We start from the raw sequence: 18,940 nt of genomic DNA, 5'->3' as shown, positions 1-18,940 counted from the left end.
GCAGCTACTGCATGAGGTCTGGCACAATAGGGAAAAAATGGAATAATGTTAGGTATTCAAAAGCACATAACCTGTTTACTCATTTACTTCAACAGGGCATTTTGCTTTACCGCTTTGAAGCCAGATCATTTCTAGTTTCACTTTCCTTGAAACTCTTTGATGGCTCCACAGTGACTATGGAAAAGTCCACAATGTTAGCATGCAAAACAAGTCCTTCCACAGTTGGGCTGCTTCCTCTTTCTCACTTTCTCACTACCTGGTTTCTCTCTCATGTATGGGATTTTGGAAGTGTGGACAAGGAGCTGTGGATATATATCAGCATACGGAGATTGGGGAAACCAGCTATAGCAAAGAGCTTCCAGTCCCTGAATAAGCCAAGGGGTTTCTTCCGTCAGCACTTCTGCTCACCCAGCTCCGTCTGCTTGGAAGCACTCCCTTCCTCTCCACTTAGTGGTTCCTATTCTTCGGTTAAGACTCCATGAAACCTTCTCTAGCACCTTCTGGAGGACAAATGACCAGCCTCTCTTCTGGGTGGAGGCCACTACCCTCACTTGCAGATTTCTCATAGGACCTGGCTCAAGGTTACTCCCAACACTGCATCTCCCATCACTTTCTATTTTTCACTCCAGACACTGACCTCTTTGTGGTTCCTCAAATCCCTATTTTCATTTGCCAGGAGTGAAAAACATCTTCTCAGACATTTACACAATGTGTTCTCACCTCCATTCAACTCTCTGCTCAAAGGTCACTTCCTAGGAGAGGCTGTCTTTGTCCACCCTGAGAAATTCCTCCCTTTCTCATTTTTCTGAATAGAACTACCCCTTCTTTAGCCTTTACACTAACTTACTTTTTCTTTGTAGTACTGATCTAACATTATATATTTAGTAATGTATCTGTCTTCCCTTCTAGAATATAAGCTCTGTGATGGTGGATCTTTGTTTTGTTTACTGCTGTGAATGTGAATGAACGAATGATTGAATGGCACTTATGGCACTTGATGACTCATGTTGGCTTTGAGATTTTGCTGTCTTTCTCTGCAGGGATTGTATCCTATGCCTCTTAGTCTCCAGTTCCTTCCTGGCACAGGGTAACTTCTTAATATTCCTTCTATGACTGAACGACATCAAGTATAAGTTACCTGTAACAATTGTTCCCAACAGAGACTCTGAATCCATGTATACTGCATAATGTGAAGAACACAACTATATTTCCACAATCCCTTTATCTAAAACTCAGGACCAGATGTGTTTCAAATTCAGAATCATTTATTTATTTATTATTTTCTTTTTTGAGACAGAGTCTCTGTCTGTCTCCCAGGCAGGAGTGTATTGGTGCGATCTCGGCTCACTGCAAGCTCTGCCTCCCAGGTTCATGCCATTCTCCTGCCTCAGCCTCCCAAGTAGCTGGGACTACAGGTGCCCACCACCACTCCCGGCTAATTTTTTGTATTTTCGGTAGAGACGGGGTTTCACCATGTTAGCCAGGTCGATCTTCTGACCTCGTGATCCACCCACCTCGGCCTCCCAAAGTGCTGGGATTATAGGCGTTAGCCACCACACCCAGCCAATTCAGAATCATTTATTACTTAACACCCCTGTCAGAGTCAGTATCCTGTTATCTAACCCATGAAGAGCCTTGCAACAAAACATGTGAAGAGCCATACTACATGTGAGAAATAATGCTCAAGTCAGAGTTTGCTGTCAAGTGAGTTGTCAAGATAGATTTCCTAAGTATGGGATTTTGGAAGTGTGGACAAGGAGCTGTGGATATGTATTAGCATATGGAGACTGGTGAAACATCTCCATAGTAACATGGGTTTCCCACAATCCAGAAGGTTAGGAATTACTGATTTAATACATTAGTTTAAATAATTTATTTTTTCATTGTAGCTAACATTAATGAAGCATTTACTTTATGTCAACCCCTGCGCTGAGCTCTTTAAATATGTATGTAAAACTATTATTTGTCCCATTTTATAGGGGAGGAAACTATGGTTTAGAAAGAGGCTTAGCATATCTTTGCACTGGTAACTGACTAAGCTGGACCCAGACTGAAGCTGCCTCACGATAAAAAGCCATGCTCTTACTTCATATTGCACAAGGTCAAAATTCTTTAGTCTTTCCAGTTTCTTTGTGATGTTGGGTCTAAGAAAAGTTTCTGTAATTCAAGTGAATGTGAAAATCCTCAGGCTACACGTTCTCTTTTGTAAAAAACAGGCTGGCTATATGTAGTCAACATTTAACTGATATTTGTATAATGGAATAATATATTTTCTCAGCTACACCAATGTTTTAAATGTTTGTCATCAGAGATCAAGTGATTTCAGATAATTAAAAAAATATACAGTCACACTAACTTGCCCTGATTTCCTTTGTAGAACCATGATCTGTAGAACCAAGGTCTGCTGTTACCTGATAGATGAGAATAGGAATAGTAGAAGAGGCCATCAAAAGGCACTAGTTATAAATAATATGTAGATTTTTAACTTACCCTTTTCAAGAACACTTTAGCTGCCTGAATTTTTTAAAAGCCAGACAGAAGTTAATAAAATATATTTGTGATGACCAAATTTTGAAACTCCTTTGGAATTAACAAATATAGCAGTGATAGTTGGCATTAAGGAGTCACTTGTATAGAAACAATAAAGCTATATTTTAAAAATCTATGCATAGGGCTACAGCTTCATCTGAAGACACAGTGTTTTGGAACATACCACACTCATGGGAAAGCCTCCGATTTTGAAATGTAGAGTAGCAAAAACACAACACACAGTCATTTCATGGTACAAAGCCAATACTATAAACATGAGAATTAAGAAATGAAAATAACATATACACTAAAAACATCACAACAGAAACAGGCTTTATTTCAACCAGACAAATGAGTTCTTCAATTAACATCAACTTCTTCAAGACTTGAAGATATGGAAATTAAAGACGGTGCTCAGAAGGCAGAGAAAGGAAGATTCATCATGGAGTAATTGTTCTGTCCTTCAAAAATCCCTTTCAACAATAAGCTCAATACACAAGATCATGGGATCTCACGCATTCCGATATTTGTACGTGACCCTCATTTGAAAGTTACCCATCAATCTTAATGAAATCTTTCAAAAAGAAAAAATATATAGATCAGTATAAATTATTTTTAATTTTAGAAACTGAGATTGAAGTACAGTTTTTAGTTTAAAATATTAAAAATGAAAAAAACTTTAACATTATTAAAGATGTATTGTTACAAATTTCCTAGATATATACATGTACAAAACAAACAGATACTACTATCTGACACCTCAACCCATGACTTACCCTAAATCTCCTGATATGAACAATTAATCAACTGGGAGGCTTTTCCCAATAAGTTCCAAACTTCTTGCACAAAGATTTGCTGCCATTCATATTCTGTGCATGGATGAGGACATTTCATCATAGACTATTTCAACTTAATATCACCTAGCATAAAATAAATCCAATGAAACGCTACATTTATAAGGGATAAGACAAACTTGCCAGACTCATTAAATTCATTAACATTCAGTCTTCTCTTCACCGGCATTTTCAAGAGCTTTAGATCTTGTGCTTAACTTTGTATTGAGCTGGTCAGCACCTTCATTGATATGAACAATTATGTCAAAGAAAGTTTACAGGTAGGGGAGGGAGATCATCCGAGGACAGAAACAGAGGGAAGGACTCTCTTTTTTCATAAGACAACTAAAACAGAAAAACAAGACAAAAAAGGGTAAACAAACAAATAACAAAAGTGTTCACAGTAAAACATGCCAGATTTGTAGTTTCATTTGAAACCAACAGCAAATCATGAAACGTCATGAAAAATATGAGTCAAGGTAAAATCTCCTAGAGTAATTACTAAATGAAGTTAAAATCACCACACTGATCAGTAAACCCCAGAAGAAAAATGAACAGCGCTTACATATCAGGTCCTTCTTAAACATCAAACAACTTTTCAAAGTTAATGCATACAATTGGTAGGTTTGGCCACGCTGCACCATTTTTTTAAAAAAATACAGTATACAGAAAAAAACCTTTTATATTCCCCCGTTTTGAATCATTAGCTCAAAACCTAAGAGTAAAAGATCATCTGGAAGGATTTTAAATTATTTACAAATCCAGCAGGTTCATCTGCCATAATGGCTTGGTTTCCGTCCCAAAGCGACTTTCACCTTCTCCAGCAGCAATTTTTTAGTTCTCTGTCCTTTGGGGAGGCTGTTCCCTCCACTGCTCATCTCTACTTGTCATCGGTCATTTTGAACAGTTCCAACAGGGCCCCAACAGCTCCAAAATAACCCTATGAAAACAATACAAAACGATGATCTCTGAACCTTAGCCAAATACCTATTGTTTTTAATAATTCTAGGAATGCCATTAATGTAGATAAAAGAGAAATTTAAAACCTAAATTGTGCGTCACAAAACATGGCAGAATAATAACAACTATAATTTATTGGACACCTACTTATATATATTAAATAAATTCACATATGTAAGTGCTTAGAACTATGTCTGGCACATGTGTGCTAAGTGTGTGCCGGGGATTGTTAGTATTATAACTATTTCATCTTTATCTTCATCATGGCAAAACTCTGATTATTATTTCACATATGAGAAATGGAAGGTAATAAAGTAAATTACGCTTGCAGGGTCACAGGTCTTGTACCAGGGCTCAACACCAAATCTGTCTGACTTCAAAGTTATATTTCATGGGAGAAAACCCTAAACTTCCCTCAGTAGCTCTTGCATAGGCACTTAAATTAGTCCAAGCCTCACTTTGCCCATCTGTAAAATAAAAGACCATATGTCTATGAAAATGAAAGGAACTAAAAAAGATAAATTTGTAGAGAACTGTGTGTTAGTTTGTTCAGGCTGCTATATATAACAAAGTACCCTAGACTGGGTGGCTTATAAACAATAGAAATTTGTTTCTCACAGTTCTAGAGGCCGGGAAGTCTAAAATCAAGGTGTCTGGTGAGGACCCATTCCTCATAGATAGCTGTCTTCCCATTATAATCTCACATGGCTGGATTATGTGGTGGAAGGGGCAAGGGAGCTCTCTTAGACCTTTTTTATAAGGATGCTAATTCCATTCATGAAGGCTCAGCCCTCATGACCTAACACCTCCCGAAGGCCATCTCCCAATACCATCACCTTGTAGATTACGATTTCAACATACACATTCGAAGTTGGTCGGGGCACAAATAATCAGTCCACAACAATCTGTTTCCAAAAGGCAGGAGGCTCCATTCTTCTGGCACTTGCTGAACTCAATAGTTATAACTGCAGCAGTAGGTGTGAGTGTGGCAGGACGTGGATGGATCTTTGCTGCTGCTGCTGTCAGCTCACATTTATTGAGGCCCCACTAATGCTACAAGTGGTTCTAAGCACTTTACATGGATTTACTCATTTACCTATCACAATAACTCTATGAGACAAATATGATAATTGCCCCATTTTAAAAATGCTAAAACAGAAATGGAGAGCTAGAGTCATTGTCTAAGATCTCAAAGTCAGTAAAAGGCAGTGTTCTTAACTATCTGGCTAGATGACATCTCCTAAGAGATGTTCTGTAACATTAGTTGAATGAATAAGAAATTAAGTGAGGACTCCTAAGGCCAGGGCAGGTGACCAGAAAGCCACCATACCAGTGCTTCTCAAAAGTTGTCTCTCCATAGTATTCTCTAGTAAGGCCAGCGTAAGCCACAGTGAATTTAAGAATGTAGAGAATTTTCTGAGGACCACATTATGAGGGTTACAAGAATATTCCATTTTCACTGGCCATAAAGACTGAGTTATGATATAGGGTAACAAACCAAAGCCAGAGTCCACAGAGGCTTAGGATTGTACAGGGTGATATAGATGACTACATTTTTACCTATAGAAGTGGCTTTCCCCAAAACGTTGGATTTTACTTCCTATCTTACCACCACCTAACTTCCCACGTGATGTTATAGAAGACTTTTTATCCCTGACGGTTTCCAGGCTTTGTTGTCTGCATTAGGCCAAGAAGATCTGGACTTATGGTTGCCAGATAAGACAGAGATAAATGGCAGATAAAATAACTGGGCACCCTGTATTTTTTATTGCCAAAAATGGCAACACTATCTGGGTTAGAACGGGAGTTTTCTTTTTCCTTTTTAATTATTTTTTTAAAGGCTGAGGTGGTTTTTCCTTTTTCAAACAAAACTTTCATGGAAACTCCATAAATAATCAGATATTCTGGCTCTGGGGGCTAGGGAGTGGAGGTTCTGGGACCTCATTTCCCCTCACTCAATGCCAAAAGCCTGCTTTAAAAACAAGAGCTTTCTTTAGTATGAATTTCTATCATTGGGCCTTAACTATTTAGTATTTAAGTACCTGTTTCATATGCTTTAATAAAACAAAATACAGGCATAGAGAGTTCTAAATAACTCTAAATGCACTGGTAACTTCTTACATAAATAGCTCAGTTTGAAGATGAGAAAAAAAATGGCACAGTAGTTATTCATTACAATTGAAACCGACAATACTAGCTCTCTCAATGTTTTTCTGCTGCAGTATACACAAGAAATTAGATAGCTCCGGTGATAGCTCATTACAGCACTGCAGCACTGATTTTAAAGGAGGGGACAGAGGAGGTGGAAGAGAGAAGGGCTTTTTTTTGTTTGCTTATATTATGGTAGAAACTCCAAGTAAGGGGGCCAGGATGGCTCACAACTGTAATCCCAGCACTGTGGGAGGCCGAGGCGGGCAGATTACCTGAGGTCGGGAGTTCGTGACCATCCTGGCCAACATGGTGAAACCCTCTACTAAAAATATGAAAATTAGTCTGGCATGGTGGTGCACGTCTGTAATCCCAGCTACTTGGGAGGCTGAGGCACGAGAATTGCTTGAACCTGGGAGGCGGAGGTAGCAGTGAGCTGAGACTACGCCACTGCACTCCAGCCTGGGTGACAGAGGGAGACTCTGTCTCAAAAAAAAAGAAATTCCAAGTAAGGGACTCTGAATTTACTGACACTCTCCATTTCGTTTGTAAACAGGTTCACTAATGGTCACGTACACCGACCTCTTAAGGCCAACAGGCTACTCTTAGTCGCCCAGGCACTTCTGTTCTTACCAGCTGAGTTGCTTACTTGCCAAGAGTCAGCTGTGTTTATTCTTAAATTTGTTTATGACAGGTTGATTGTAATGTAATAATCTAGTTTAACTATATACCACCTAAATCAATAAAAAGAGCACAAATTGATGGTCAGTTCTATGAAAATTCAGTTAAATTCTTGAGAAATATTGAGAAAGGTAGTCAGAAATAACTGCTGTCTACTTAGGTGGATGCCACAATGTGAAAGATACAGAAAAAAACCTATACGAATTCTGCAACCAACTTGCTTCATAAGTATCTTTAACTTCTTAATCCACTTTAAGGAAACAAACTGGAAACCAAAGGAGGTGCATAATATTGTAGATTATGAAAGAAAGATAACCACAGGACTCCAATCGGCAGAAACCATGCTCAAAAATAGGTGTTGGTCTCACATCAAAAGATTGGTAAGTGCACATTTACACATTTTAAGGTTTAACAAAATGTTTGAAGAAAGATTTTTTGAATGATTACTCATTTTATCTGACTTTAAAACTTTTTAAAAATGTTATTATAAATTGACAACTTATAATCATATATTTATGGGGTACAAAGTGAGGTTATGATTTATGAATATAATGTGAAATAACTAAAGCAAGCTAATTAACATGTATATAACTTCAAATACTTAGATTTTTTTGGTGAGAATATTTGAAATTTACAAGTTTGAAATGTATGTTCCCATTTCCCCTACCCTCCAGCCTCTGTAACCACCATTCTACTCTCTGCTTCTATGAGTTTGATTGTTTTAGATTCCACAAATAAGTGAGAACATGCATATGTCTTCCTGTGCCTGGCTTATTTCACTTAGCATTATGTTTTCCAATTCCATCCATGTTGTTGCAAACTACATAATTTCTTTTTAAGTGCTGAATAGTATTCCATTGTGTATACGTACCACATTAAAAAAACCCATTCATCTGCTGATAGACACTTAGGATAATTCCGTAACCTGGTTACTGTGAGTAGTGCTGCAATAAACATGGGAGTGCAGACATCTCTTCGACATACTGATTTTAAATCTTTTGGGTAAATACTCAGAGGTGGAACTGCTCGATCATATGGTAATTTTATTTTTAGTTTTTTTGAAACTTCCATGCAGTTTTCTATAATGACTGTCCTAATTTACATTTCCAGTAACTTTAAAAAAAAAACAAATTAACCAACTACCAGTCCTGGTTGTTGGATAAGAACACTTCCATTTAATATATACTTTTTTATTATCCTTTGTGTAAATGCAAAGTGTAAATGGCAACTTTTCTACTTGACCAATTTAAAAAACTAAGAGACCTGCTGATAGGTTAGCCAAACCAAAATATACTCCACATATGACAGTAAGTCTATGCAAGCTCAACCTACCTCATGTTCCAAAAATAGAGCTTTTAGTTGTCCTTTGGACCAAAAATCCATGGCATATGCTAGCAGCTTCATGGAGACCATATTGATTCTGAGAAAATTTCCAACAAACACAACTCTGTCTATATTCTGGAAAAAATGTTAAAGAAAACAATTGAATCATGACATAAAAATAGCATTTGGCAAAGACCCAATGTTATGTATGTCTCTGTACAGAACCTTGAAGAGTAAATTTTCCTTGTTTTTTTTTGGTGGAATTATTTCTACGTTGCCAAAATGAAGTTAAACCAACCTTATAGTACATTCCACAAGAACAAGAGGCTGAGATTTTTGCTGGGCAAGGCAGAAACTGATATTGGACTTATTTGCAGGTGCTATGTCAGACTGCCTTAGGTCTGACATGAAATTAAGCTCCCAAAACACACCCATATGTACAATTTTAACTGGAGTTCAAGTTCAGCTAAATTTTCATGTGTAATACCTCAATCCCCCAACTTGTAGGTATAAAATACTCTTATAACCAACTCACAGATAAAATGGCTATGGTATGGTTTATTCGTGTAATGAATAATGCTCAATTTGCTCTGTGCTGGACACTGGAAATACAAAGAAGAAAGAATACTCAATCTCTGCCCTCAGGATATATGGTGGAATATCCTGTTTGGTCAACAGATGAGTTAAAATATGGTCACAAAAAATACTCTATTTTTGTCATCATGGCTCTGCATTCTGAACATACACTTATAGACATTCCTCTCCTATCCTGTTCATGCAGACATTCTTCAAATCCCATAAGCTTCCAGCTCCAGTGCACTGGTTATACTTCCCACTCCCCCAGATATTTCTTAAGTTCAAACCAGAGCTCAGCCTGTCTACCATGCAGAGGCTGCTCACCACTCACTCACTCACTCACTCACTCAGAGCCAGTTGCTATGGTCACTCACTCATATCAAAGGCAAGAGAGTCTTTGAAGCTGGTATTATTTTCTGCTTAGTTTATCGAGAGTAATCACTGTCTGGGAACATTACCTTTTAACTGCCTCAAGTTTTAACAATGAATATTCATGAACCCATTAGCCACTGAACATTTTCCATGGGTGGAGGAGTGGAGGTAGTTTTAATAAATTTTCATTAAGAAAAAAAAAACTAGCCACCCAAACTAAGAGGTGGCAAGGAACACTCTAAGAAACTCAGGCTAAAAAGAAATTTAATTAAATTGAGGAGCTTTGCCCTTTCTCCCAAAACAAGGGAGTCCAAGGGAGGATTTGCTGAAAGCCCATTCTTGCATTACCCTAATAGAAAGTCAGAAGGAGTAGAAGTGGTATTAAAACTGGAAGAGCATTTCATGTTTCAAATAAATTCCAGGTGGGTCAAAGATGTTAAAAAAGGCGGTGGGGGGAAGGAAAAGAAAGAAAGAAAAGAAAAAGAGATTAGGGAAAAATATGGAAGAATTGGAAAAAAATGTTGAAGTAGAAAATGCATAATAAAGGAAATCATTTCAGAATAATTGCTATATTTACTTTAAAAAGTTAAATTTATTTGGGGAAAAACATCACCACAAACAAATCCAAATGGGAAGCAATAAATGGAAAATATTATCATACATTTCACATCAAATGGATTTGTTACTTAATTAAGAGTTCCATAAATCAATAAGAAAAAAAGGCCAACAACCCAATAGAGTAATGAGTAAATAATATTAATAGTTAATCCCAAAATAAGGTATAATTTTTAACCTATTACATTGAAAAAAATAAAAAAGTTTGATAACTCTCTGTGGAGAAACTTGTACCCTTATAACCCTGCTTGGTGGGAATATAAATTTGAACTACCTTTATGGAGGGAACTTTATATCTGTTAATACTACAATCAACATATCCTATGACTCAGCAAGTTCCCTTCTAGGAATTTATCCTATTTATATACTCACATATAGGCAAAATGATATGTGTGTATACATATATGTGTGTAAACCGTATATAAATACACCATGAATATTTAAACAATAGTAAAAGACTGGAAAAACCTAAATATCATTAGGAAATTGAACAAATCAATAACAGCATATCTATATGTTAAAATGCCATAGGGCCGTTAAAAATGAAGCAATTTAAAATATACTGATATGATCAGTTTCAAGACGCATTACTACATCAAAAAGCAACAGGCAGTATTTTTAGAGGTGCTTATTAAAACATATAGGGTAGATTGACATAATATCTTGGATTTGTTTTCTAGTATTTTAGCAAAAAAGAGGGAAGGAGGAGGAGAGAGGACCGGAGGGAGGAGGAAGATGAAAATAGAGAGAGAGAAAGCATGTGTTGTGAAGCCTTAATGATTGCAGAATCTGCACTGATGGATATATGGAGGTTCTTTATACTGTTCTCTCTCCTTTACATATGTTTATGCATCTTCTTAATAAAAAGCTGATAAAGCAAAATGTAGAATAGTATATGCAGGGTGAATTGTATAGCATATAATTATATTTCAATAAAACTATTATTTTGTAAAAAGAATGTTACTGAATTTGTTACCTTTAGAAAGATAAATGTATCCTACATTACATACAATATAAACAAAAGATATATTGTAATACATACAATAAAAACAAACAAAAAAATCCTAAAAACAATGGCAGCCTCTACTGAGGTTAACACTGACAGACAGAAGTGGAAATGGTGACTCACTTCCTTGTGTATCCTTCTAATGTCTTAGTAGTCTGTATTATGTGTTTGTATTATCTATTCAAAAATTTGAATCAGAAAATTTAAAATTGATGGGGAAGCATTTCACAGCATCTCAAGAATCACAGCAAAAATGTTTTAGATTTGGTAAATGTGGTGTCCCTCAATGAAATGGCTGAAATCAAAGGGTCTCAAATCAGTGACTACAGAGAGCAAAGCAAGGACTGAGGGACTTGGTGGCTGCTCTCATGGGGAAACGCAACAATGCCAGTCACTGGCGCAGCCACTGGGAGTCTGCACTGACTGGACACCCTCTGGGGGAGCCTTGGCCCCAAGGCAACTGGTGATTCCCTTCACTCATTGAGCCCCACAGAAACATATAAAATAGTTGCTCAAACCAGTGTTTGACGTGAAAATGTAACATGGCTACATTTTCAAATTGGCACTCTTGCTATACTCCACCAATCGATAATATTGAAATTGAAATCAAAAGTGAATAGTAAAGTCAGTCGCTCTCTCCCAAAGGGATTCTGATACCTGTGAAAAGACCTGCTGACCTGCTGGCTCACTCCAGCCAAAAGCACAAGAAGCCAGCTCTGTGGAAAGTAGGGGAAAGGGCATCTATTGCTCTGTGGGGCAAGGGGTGTTACCAGCTGACCTTTGAGAGCCCATGAGTACAGCCAGCTACACACATATTGGTCTTGGGGCTTGTTTCATTACTTGGAAAAATTCCCTTTAAAGGTTAATGTCAAGAAATAAACTCTGTTACATTGAGTCCCAAGACTCAAGTGGACTTTGAAAAAACATCTCTGGAATGCTCTTTTCTCTCAGTATCAGCCTCCCATTTAAACTCCATCTGAACTGAGGGCTTCCGAAAAGGTATGTCCCTGATCTGCAGGCCAGTAACATACTCTGTTCAGTGTTATGCAAGGAGAGTGTGTTTTTTGTCAACCCAGAACTCAAACGCAGGGCTGACACCCATGTATCATAAAGACTGCCTCATACACTAACATACACTAACTAAAGCCCCCACTAACTCAAGGGGCTTTCTGAGTACCTATAATATTCTATTTCTTGATCTGAGTGATGGTTATATAGGGGTGCTTGTGTGGTGTAAATTCAACTGTAAGCTTATAATTTGAGCCTTCTTCTGTATGTATATCACCTCTCTATTAAAAGCTATATTTATCAAAACTCCATTACAGAGCTACTGTGGTTCTTTAATACTTTCCTATGACCTGTTCCATGCCCCAATTCTTCTTTCTTGTCTTTCTAATACACCTCAGTGTGAAGAGTTCTACTTTACACACCTTGTATTTCAGAAAAGGTTCATTTTTTTCCAAGCGAATCTTGCAGTGCTTCAAAACATGTTAATAAAACTTTGTCTGTCACCAGCTCCACCCCTTTTTGTGCCTGGGGCTCTGGCTGGCCTTGGCTGTAGCAAGCTCTCTGTGCTTTGATAGCCCTGTACAATGCTGCTTGAACTCCATGCCACAAGGCAACACTGTAAAGAAGCTGAAAGCAGAGAGAATATCGAATATTGCAAGTCGAGCATTTTACCTGCAGTTATGTTCAAGGATGCTCAGACCTTTTCCTCACATTTCAGTGGACACATGGCAATAATGACGGTTAGAGAGACTATGACATGGGTTGTAATTGTATCATGTTTCCACATTATCATTCATTATCATCCAGTGCCTTCTTAAAAATAAAGCATATATTCTTCCCCCTGCCCCAACACACACCCCTCCTGTTCTGTAAAGTGTGACTATAGTAAAGGGAAGCTTTCCTAAGGATATGCAGCTGTGTAAGAGTCAGCAGGTATTGCACTGCCCAGATGATGTGTATGAATGACAAACAGCTTTCACCAGGTTGAGTAAGGCCTTACCTCATTCAACGCACACATCCGAGCAATGGAGCCAATGTTGTTGGTGATGGTGACCAATGTGGCCCGGGCGAGGTCTTCCTTGCTGATGGAATCTCGCTTTTCTTTACTCATCATGTTGCCAAAGCTATGTTGGAAATATTAGCGAGAGTGTTCAAAATCGTCCTCAGGCAGGGCCCATCCTTCCACCAAAGTACTGTGGAAGGCTCTGTGAGTAACTGTTCAAACTCAAGTGATCCAATTTTGCTACTATGGTTTATAAGCAGACAAGATTATAGTATGCATGGCTGACTGCCCTTTTCTTAATAGGGACAAAGTAGCATGTCCATTGATGGGGGAAAAAAATTTAATGCCTCTAGATATCTGGACAAGAATGAAACAGGTGAAACTATTGCAGTTTTCTAGAACCTTCTTTCAAAGTTGCCTTATTTTAAGAACAAGCATCAAGAGCTAAATATCTCAGTGCTTCATCAAGGGCAGGAGATCAAGTCTGAGCTCTGATACAACAGGTATCTGCACCAGGCTGGTGGATTGACATTTTAAAACATAACTTAGTGAATGGCCAGGGTGGAGAGGCTGCCTTGTGTTTAATCACTACTGCTCCTAGCTACTTAATCTCTACCTTGATGCTACAGCAGATCCTTGAAGGCCAAATCGTTCATAGTCTCCTCCGTAAATGTCCTTCACCAGCTTATCAACATTGGTGCTGTCGCCTTTAGCTGCCATTTCCAGAGCTTCTTCAAAGGTCTCACAACCAGTCAGCAAGCAACATAGGCCTAGGAATGTTCCACCTCCAAGACTGAAGGAACAATAAGGTTTATTTTTAAATTTTACTTTAAGATATGCCCATCCAAGTCCCCAACTACGTCAAGACTATTAATATGGGTGAATAAAAGCAGATGAACAAAGGGGCACTTGAATTAAAGTGCTAGGGTGCAACAGAGCTTTAGGGTAGACTGGATATGAAAAGAGGGCAGAGACTAAAAAATAAACATCAAGGAAAATTTGCCCCTAAATTTGAGAACAAAACCAAAGAAAGACTCTCACTGATTTCTGTTGTGAGACCTTCACCTAACCACTAACCTGAGTGCTTTGTTCAGCCTTCCCACCTACGAAATGGGGCCAAATCATGATCTCTTCTATTTGGGTGGTCTGAAAGCAGCAAACAACCAAGAAATAACTCCTATTAAAAAACCATATGCAGCTGAATATAAATACCTAGAAAAAGAATTTGTGTGTACATAAAGCATAGTTCACAGCTATGAAGCCAAACCCTCTGATGACAAAACTGACACAGGATTGTGCCAGGAGTGGCCAGTTTTAAAAGCTGTCTTTGACCTGACCTTGCTTCTCTAGCAGAGATAATCTCATTTAGCCTCCTTGAATATTTCTAGAAGGGAACCATTGATCTGACACTAAATTTTTTTCTAGTAGACTCTCCAGGTTTTTTAATATATTACTTACCACTCAATAGTAAAAAACAGTAACAAAGGTCATAAAGTGGTTCCAATGGTTGAACTACATTTAAAAACCTTTGACTTGTTTAGGGGGAAATTTCCTCTAAAATAGCCTAGACAAAATTAGAAAGTAATTACAGTAGCCAAGAATGAACTCAATTGTGTATTAATATCAAAGTTACCTAATGGAAAGAAAAGCAGATTCAGAGTAAAGTATTGCCAGTGAACTCCCAGCAGGAAAAGAAGCATTGATTCTTGAAGCTAATGGACATAGGTTTTCCTATTTCTTTACCATGTAGAAGAGTAAATGAAGAAGAGCTGCTCACATCCATCTGTTCTAAAGCCCCAAGAAGCTACTAGCTTTGGAAATTCAATTTGTGTTTGAGCACTGGCTTTTACTTCTAAGAATAAAATCAATTTGGGATTAAGGTTATGTTTAAGGTCAATAACTGTTAACAAGAAGGTACAAAACTGTAGACAGGTACATAGTTCTTGAAGATGCATCTAAAACGAAACTGACTGGGTGTGGTGGCTTATGCCTGTAATCCCAGCACTTTGGGAGGCTGAGACAGGTGAATTACTTGAGGTCAGGAGTTTGAGACCAGCCTGGCCAACACGGTGAAACTCCGTTTCTATGAAAAATGCAAACATTAGCCAGGTGTGGTGGTTCACACCTATAATCCAAGCTACTTGGGAAACTGAGGAAGGAGAATCGCTTGAACCCAGGAGGTGGAGGTTGCAGTGAACCGGGATTGCACCATTGCACTCCAGCCTGGGCGACAGACAGAGCGACACTCCATCTCAAAAAATAATAAAATAAAATAAAATAAATAAACTATGTGTAATATTCTTAAATTGTCATTTGTATAAAAATATAATGGATTGGAAGGCAGTGGCTCATGCCTGTAATCCCAGCACTTTTGGAGGCCAAGGCAGGTGAATCACCTGAGGTCAGGAGTTTGAGATCAGCCTGGCCAACATGCTGAAACCCTGTCTCTACTAAAAATTAAAAAATACAAAAATTAGCCAGGTGTGGTGGCATGCGCCTGTAATCCCAGCTACTCAGGAGGCTGAGGTGGGGGGATTACTTGTACCCTGGTGGAGATTGTAGTGAGCCAAGATTGCGCCACTGCACTCCAGCCAGACAGAGAGCTGGACTCTCGCCTGAAGAAAAAAAATATATATATATATATATATATACTATTTTACTTAATTTACTCATATATATATATACACACACACATACACATACACACATATATATATGATTGAAATTATGGGTTTTCATGGAAAATTATGTAGCTAGGCACCACCAGTAGCAGGCAGCCAAACTGTAGATGCAGTTCCATGAGTAAAAGAAGAGGTCCATGTACATTATTACCTTCACAACTTAGTCACAGTAGAAACTTTGGATTTCCTCTAAGAAAGTTTATCTTTATTTACATTTAATGCAGTATGTCATTCTACATTGCTAGTTTCAGCCTACCTACAAAGCTAGTGTGGGAACATGTTCTGGTTTGTGTGCCATTTGGATTTGGTTTTCTTTCTCCCTGTGTATTTTTAGAAAGACGTCTTTGCTCCCATTTCTAGCTTCTAAATATCTTTCACCCCCACGAATAACCTTTCTTTGGACATTAAGGATTTGTATTAATTGAGGCATTCAACAACCCACTCAAAGGTAGGCAACTGAAGACACTGGCTGACTTAGAAAGAAGGTAACTCATTGGCTGATGTGTTGGTATAAATGAAAAAGGGCAAGTGCCTTGTATGACTGGAAGATGACAGACGATTCCACATAAAGAATTGGAACAAATGAGGTAAAGCGAGCATGCATTTGACAGCGAGTGCACTGCAGATAGGAGGAAAGAATGCACAGCTGCAGAGGAGCCAAATGTCTCCCAGCACTTTATTAATGTCCTCAACCTGCTAACCATTATTTAATCAAGTGATTTCCCTGCTCACAGTCAGATACATCTGTTTGTTTCAGTAGGCATACAGTAAAAACCCTCAGTGTATAAGAGACAAAAAAAAATGCAAGAAAAAGCTGTAGAATATTATCACCATTTAAAAATAAAGCAAAACAACATCATAGTGGGGGATTTTAGGAAACAGCAGAAGAAACCTTCAGTTAAGTGCTCATGCCCTTAAAACAGATTCCAAAATAATGAGATGAGATGTACTGCTACTTTCACCAAAGTTTCAAAATCATGTGCATTCCTCTTTTAACAAACTACACATTCTAATGTCAGCTATAAAGTACTATTTTTTCCATTGACTTCTATAATTGGAGTTGTTTCACTAGGAAAAAAATGTTGCTACCCAATCTGGGATGCAACAAAATTATATGTAACACTGAAATAAATCATTTGAAATCATGTTTAAAAGGAAACATCCTGTGTAGCTTCTTGAAAATAAACAACTTTAAAGTTTAATGGGAAAATCAGGTATAATACAATAAGAAAAAACCTGGAGTGACAGCTATCAGTTCACAATAGAAGTAGCAAAACTTAAAGCTAAGCCATTTGCTAAAACAGTGGTTCCTAAAATGTGTTTTACACACTCACGCTAACTATAGATACTAACTTCACTGCCAACTGTAATCGTTTATGTCAGAGGTTTCCTAACTTGAATTAAAAGAACCCTTTGGCAAAACAACTCTAGATCAGGATCACAGCCCCACAGACTTGATGTTTCATTCCCCTCCCCTCTCGTGGTAGCCCTGAAAGGGTTCTCTATTAACCTGCAGGCTTCGGTAGCACCTTTCCAAAGCTACTGATTGAAGAGAGAGTTTATAGGGAAGCTGGAACATCCAGACAGAATTTGTTGATGACTGGAGAATACTGGACATTAAAGGGCATTTACCAATATTTATAGACATTATTACACATATAACAGAAGCCAAACACCACAGTTTGCTTCTTTGCAGCTCTTCAAGATGACCTAGATCCGTAGAGCTTCCAAGTTTAAGAAAGTGTCCCTGTGATGTAATTCATTAAATTGTTAAGTGTTGATAAAACTGTAAATATCTCTAATTGTGAACAACGCACAGCTTGCTCTTACCTTGGGACTAGCTTTACCAATTCAATTACTCCTTCTGGGAGGAGGTCTGTAGTTTCTTAAAAATTATATGTTTATCAGGCCGGGCGCGGTGGCTCAAGCCTGTAATCCCAGCACTTTGGGAGGCCGAGACGGGCGGATCACGAGGTCAGGAGATCGAGACCATCCTGGCGAACACGGTGAAACCCCGTCTCTACTAAAAAATACAAAAAACTAGCCGGGCGAGGTGGCGGGCGCCTGTGGTCCCAGCTACTCGGGAGGCTGAGGCAGGAGAATGGCGTAAGCCCGGGAGGCGGAGCTTGCAGTGAGCCAAGATCGCGCCACTGCACTCCAGCCTGGGTGACAGAGCCAGACTCCGTCTCAAAAAAAAAAAAAAAAAAAAAAAAATTATATGTTTATCAAATCACTCCCTAATGTAAAACCAGCTCAGCTGAAATATTCATATCTCTGATACTCCTGACAGTCCTCATGAGGTCACGGAGTCAGTTTTGTTTCTTGTGTGAGCAATCAAGCTTCTATATTCTCAATAAGAAAATGTATACTTGGTAGCAATTAACTTACAAAACAAAGCCTATACTCTGGACACAAGTAGGCTTCAGTTAGAATGTGTATATGTGTATGTGTGTGTGTGTGTGTGTGTGTGTGTGTGTGTGTGTACATGCATGCCAGGGTTTCTCAACGGCAGCATTACTGATATTTGGGGCTCGATAATTTTTTGTTGCCTTATGTACTACAGGATTTTAGCAGCACCCCTGACCTCTACCCAGTAGATGCCAGTTGTAACAACAAAAGAAAAAAAAATGTCAAACATATCCTGGGGGGACACTGTTAAATCTTCGCCTCTTCAGTGGGGAGCCACTCATCTATCACAAGTCATGGAAATGTACTGCAAAAGCAATGTTCTCCTCCTAATGGGTGAGTAGTCCTGCAGAATTTCAGTACTGGAGAAGTCTGTAGAAGTAATCTAAGAAACAACCCCCTTCATGGCAGAAATGATGATACTGAGACCCAGAGAAGTGACATATCTGCAGCTATCAAAAACCCGGGTTTCAACACCAAATCCCAAAGCACATTCTGCATGGCACTAATCTCCTAAGATGCTCCTCTAAAAATGGGTTCTACGGTTCCACATGCTGGAGAAATGCTTCATACCAAATTCTCCTCCTAGAATTAAGGAAAACCTATTTAGTTTTGTTTACACTGTGATGTTTTAGAGAGATCTGACCCCAGATGTTCTTCCCATGTTGAAACCCCATTAACAGGAAGCTGAGCCCCTTGGCTCTTACATGGGCCTTGGGGTGTGTGCACTAAAAAACAAGTCCCTCTGCCTCACTGTGGCCATGGTGCTGTTTCCCTGTCTACTCCACTCCAAAATTCC

General features: G+C 38.5%; 1 protein-coding gene across 10 annotated transcripts in view; it reads right to left on the bottom strand.

Annotated features, from left to right (window-relative positions):
- Positions 1 to 2,845: 2,845 nt before the first annotated feature.
- Positions 2,846 to 18,940, bottom strand: part of PANK1 (pantothenate kinase 1) — a 119,144-nt gene continuing 103,049 nt past the window's right edge. For 8 of the 10 annotated variants that reach the window (XM_017963097.3, XM_017963101.3, XM_017963098.3 and 5 more), the window contains 4 exons: positions 13,671 to 13,847; positions 13,052 to 13,175; positions 8,484 to 8,609; positions 2,846 to 4,302 (listed from right to left, as the gene is read on the bottom strand). In XM_017963097.3, coding sequence (XP_017818586.1) covers positions 4,243 to 4,302; positions 8,484 to 8,609; positions 13,052 to 13,175; positions 13,671 to 13,847 — 487 coding nt within the window. In that variant the 3' untranslated portion in view covers positions 2,846 to 4,242. The remainder of the gene's footprint in view (positions 4,303 to 8,483; positions 8,610 to 13,051; positions 13,176 to 13,670; positions 13,848 to 18,940) is intronic. The other 2 variants (XM_009214946.3, XM_009214949.3) reach the window with 1 other exon arrangement.

This window comes from Papio anubis, chromosome 11 (assembly GCF_008728515.1).
Source record: "Papio anubis isolate 15944 chromosome 11, Panubis1.0, whole genome shotgun sequence".
Classification (NCBI taxonomy): domain Eukaryota; kingdom Metazoa; phylum Chordata; class Mammalia; order Primates; family Cercopithecidae; genus Papio; species Papio anubis.
Note: the sequence above shows the minus strand (reverse complement) of the source record. Positions and strands in the feature narration are given on the sequence as shown.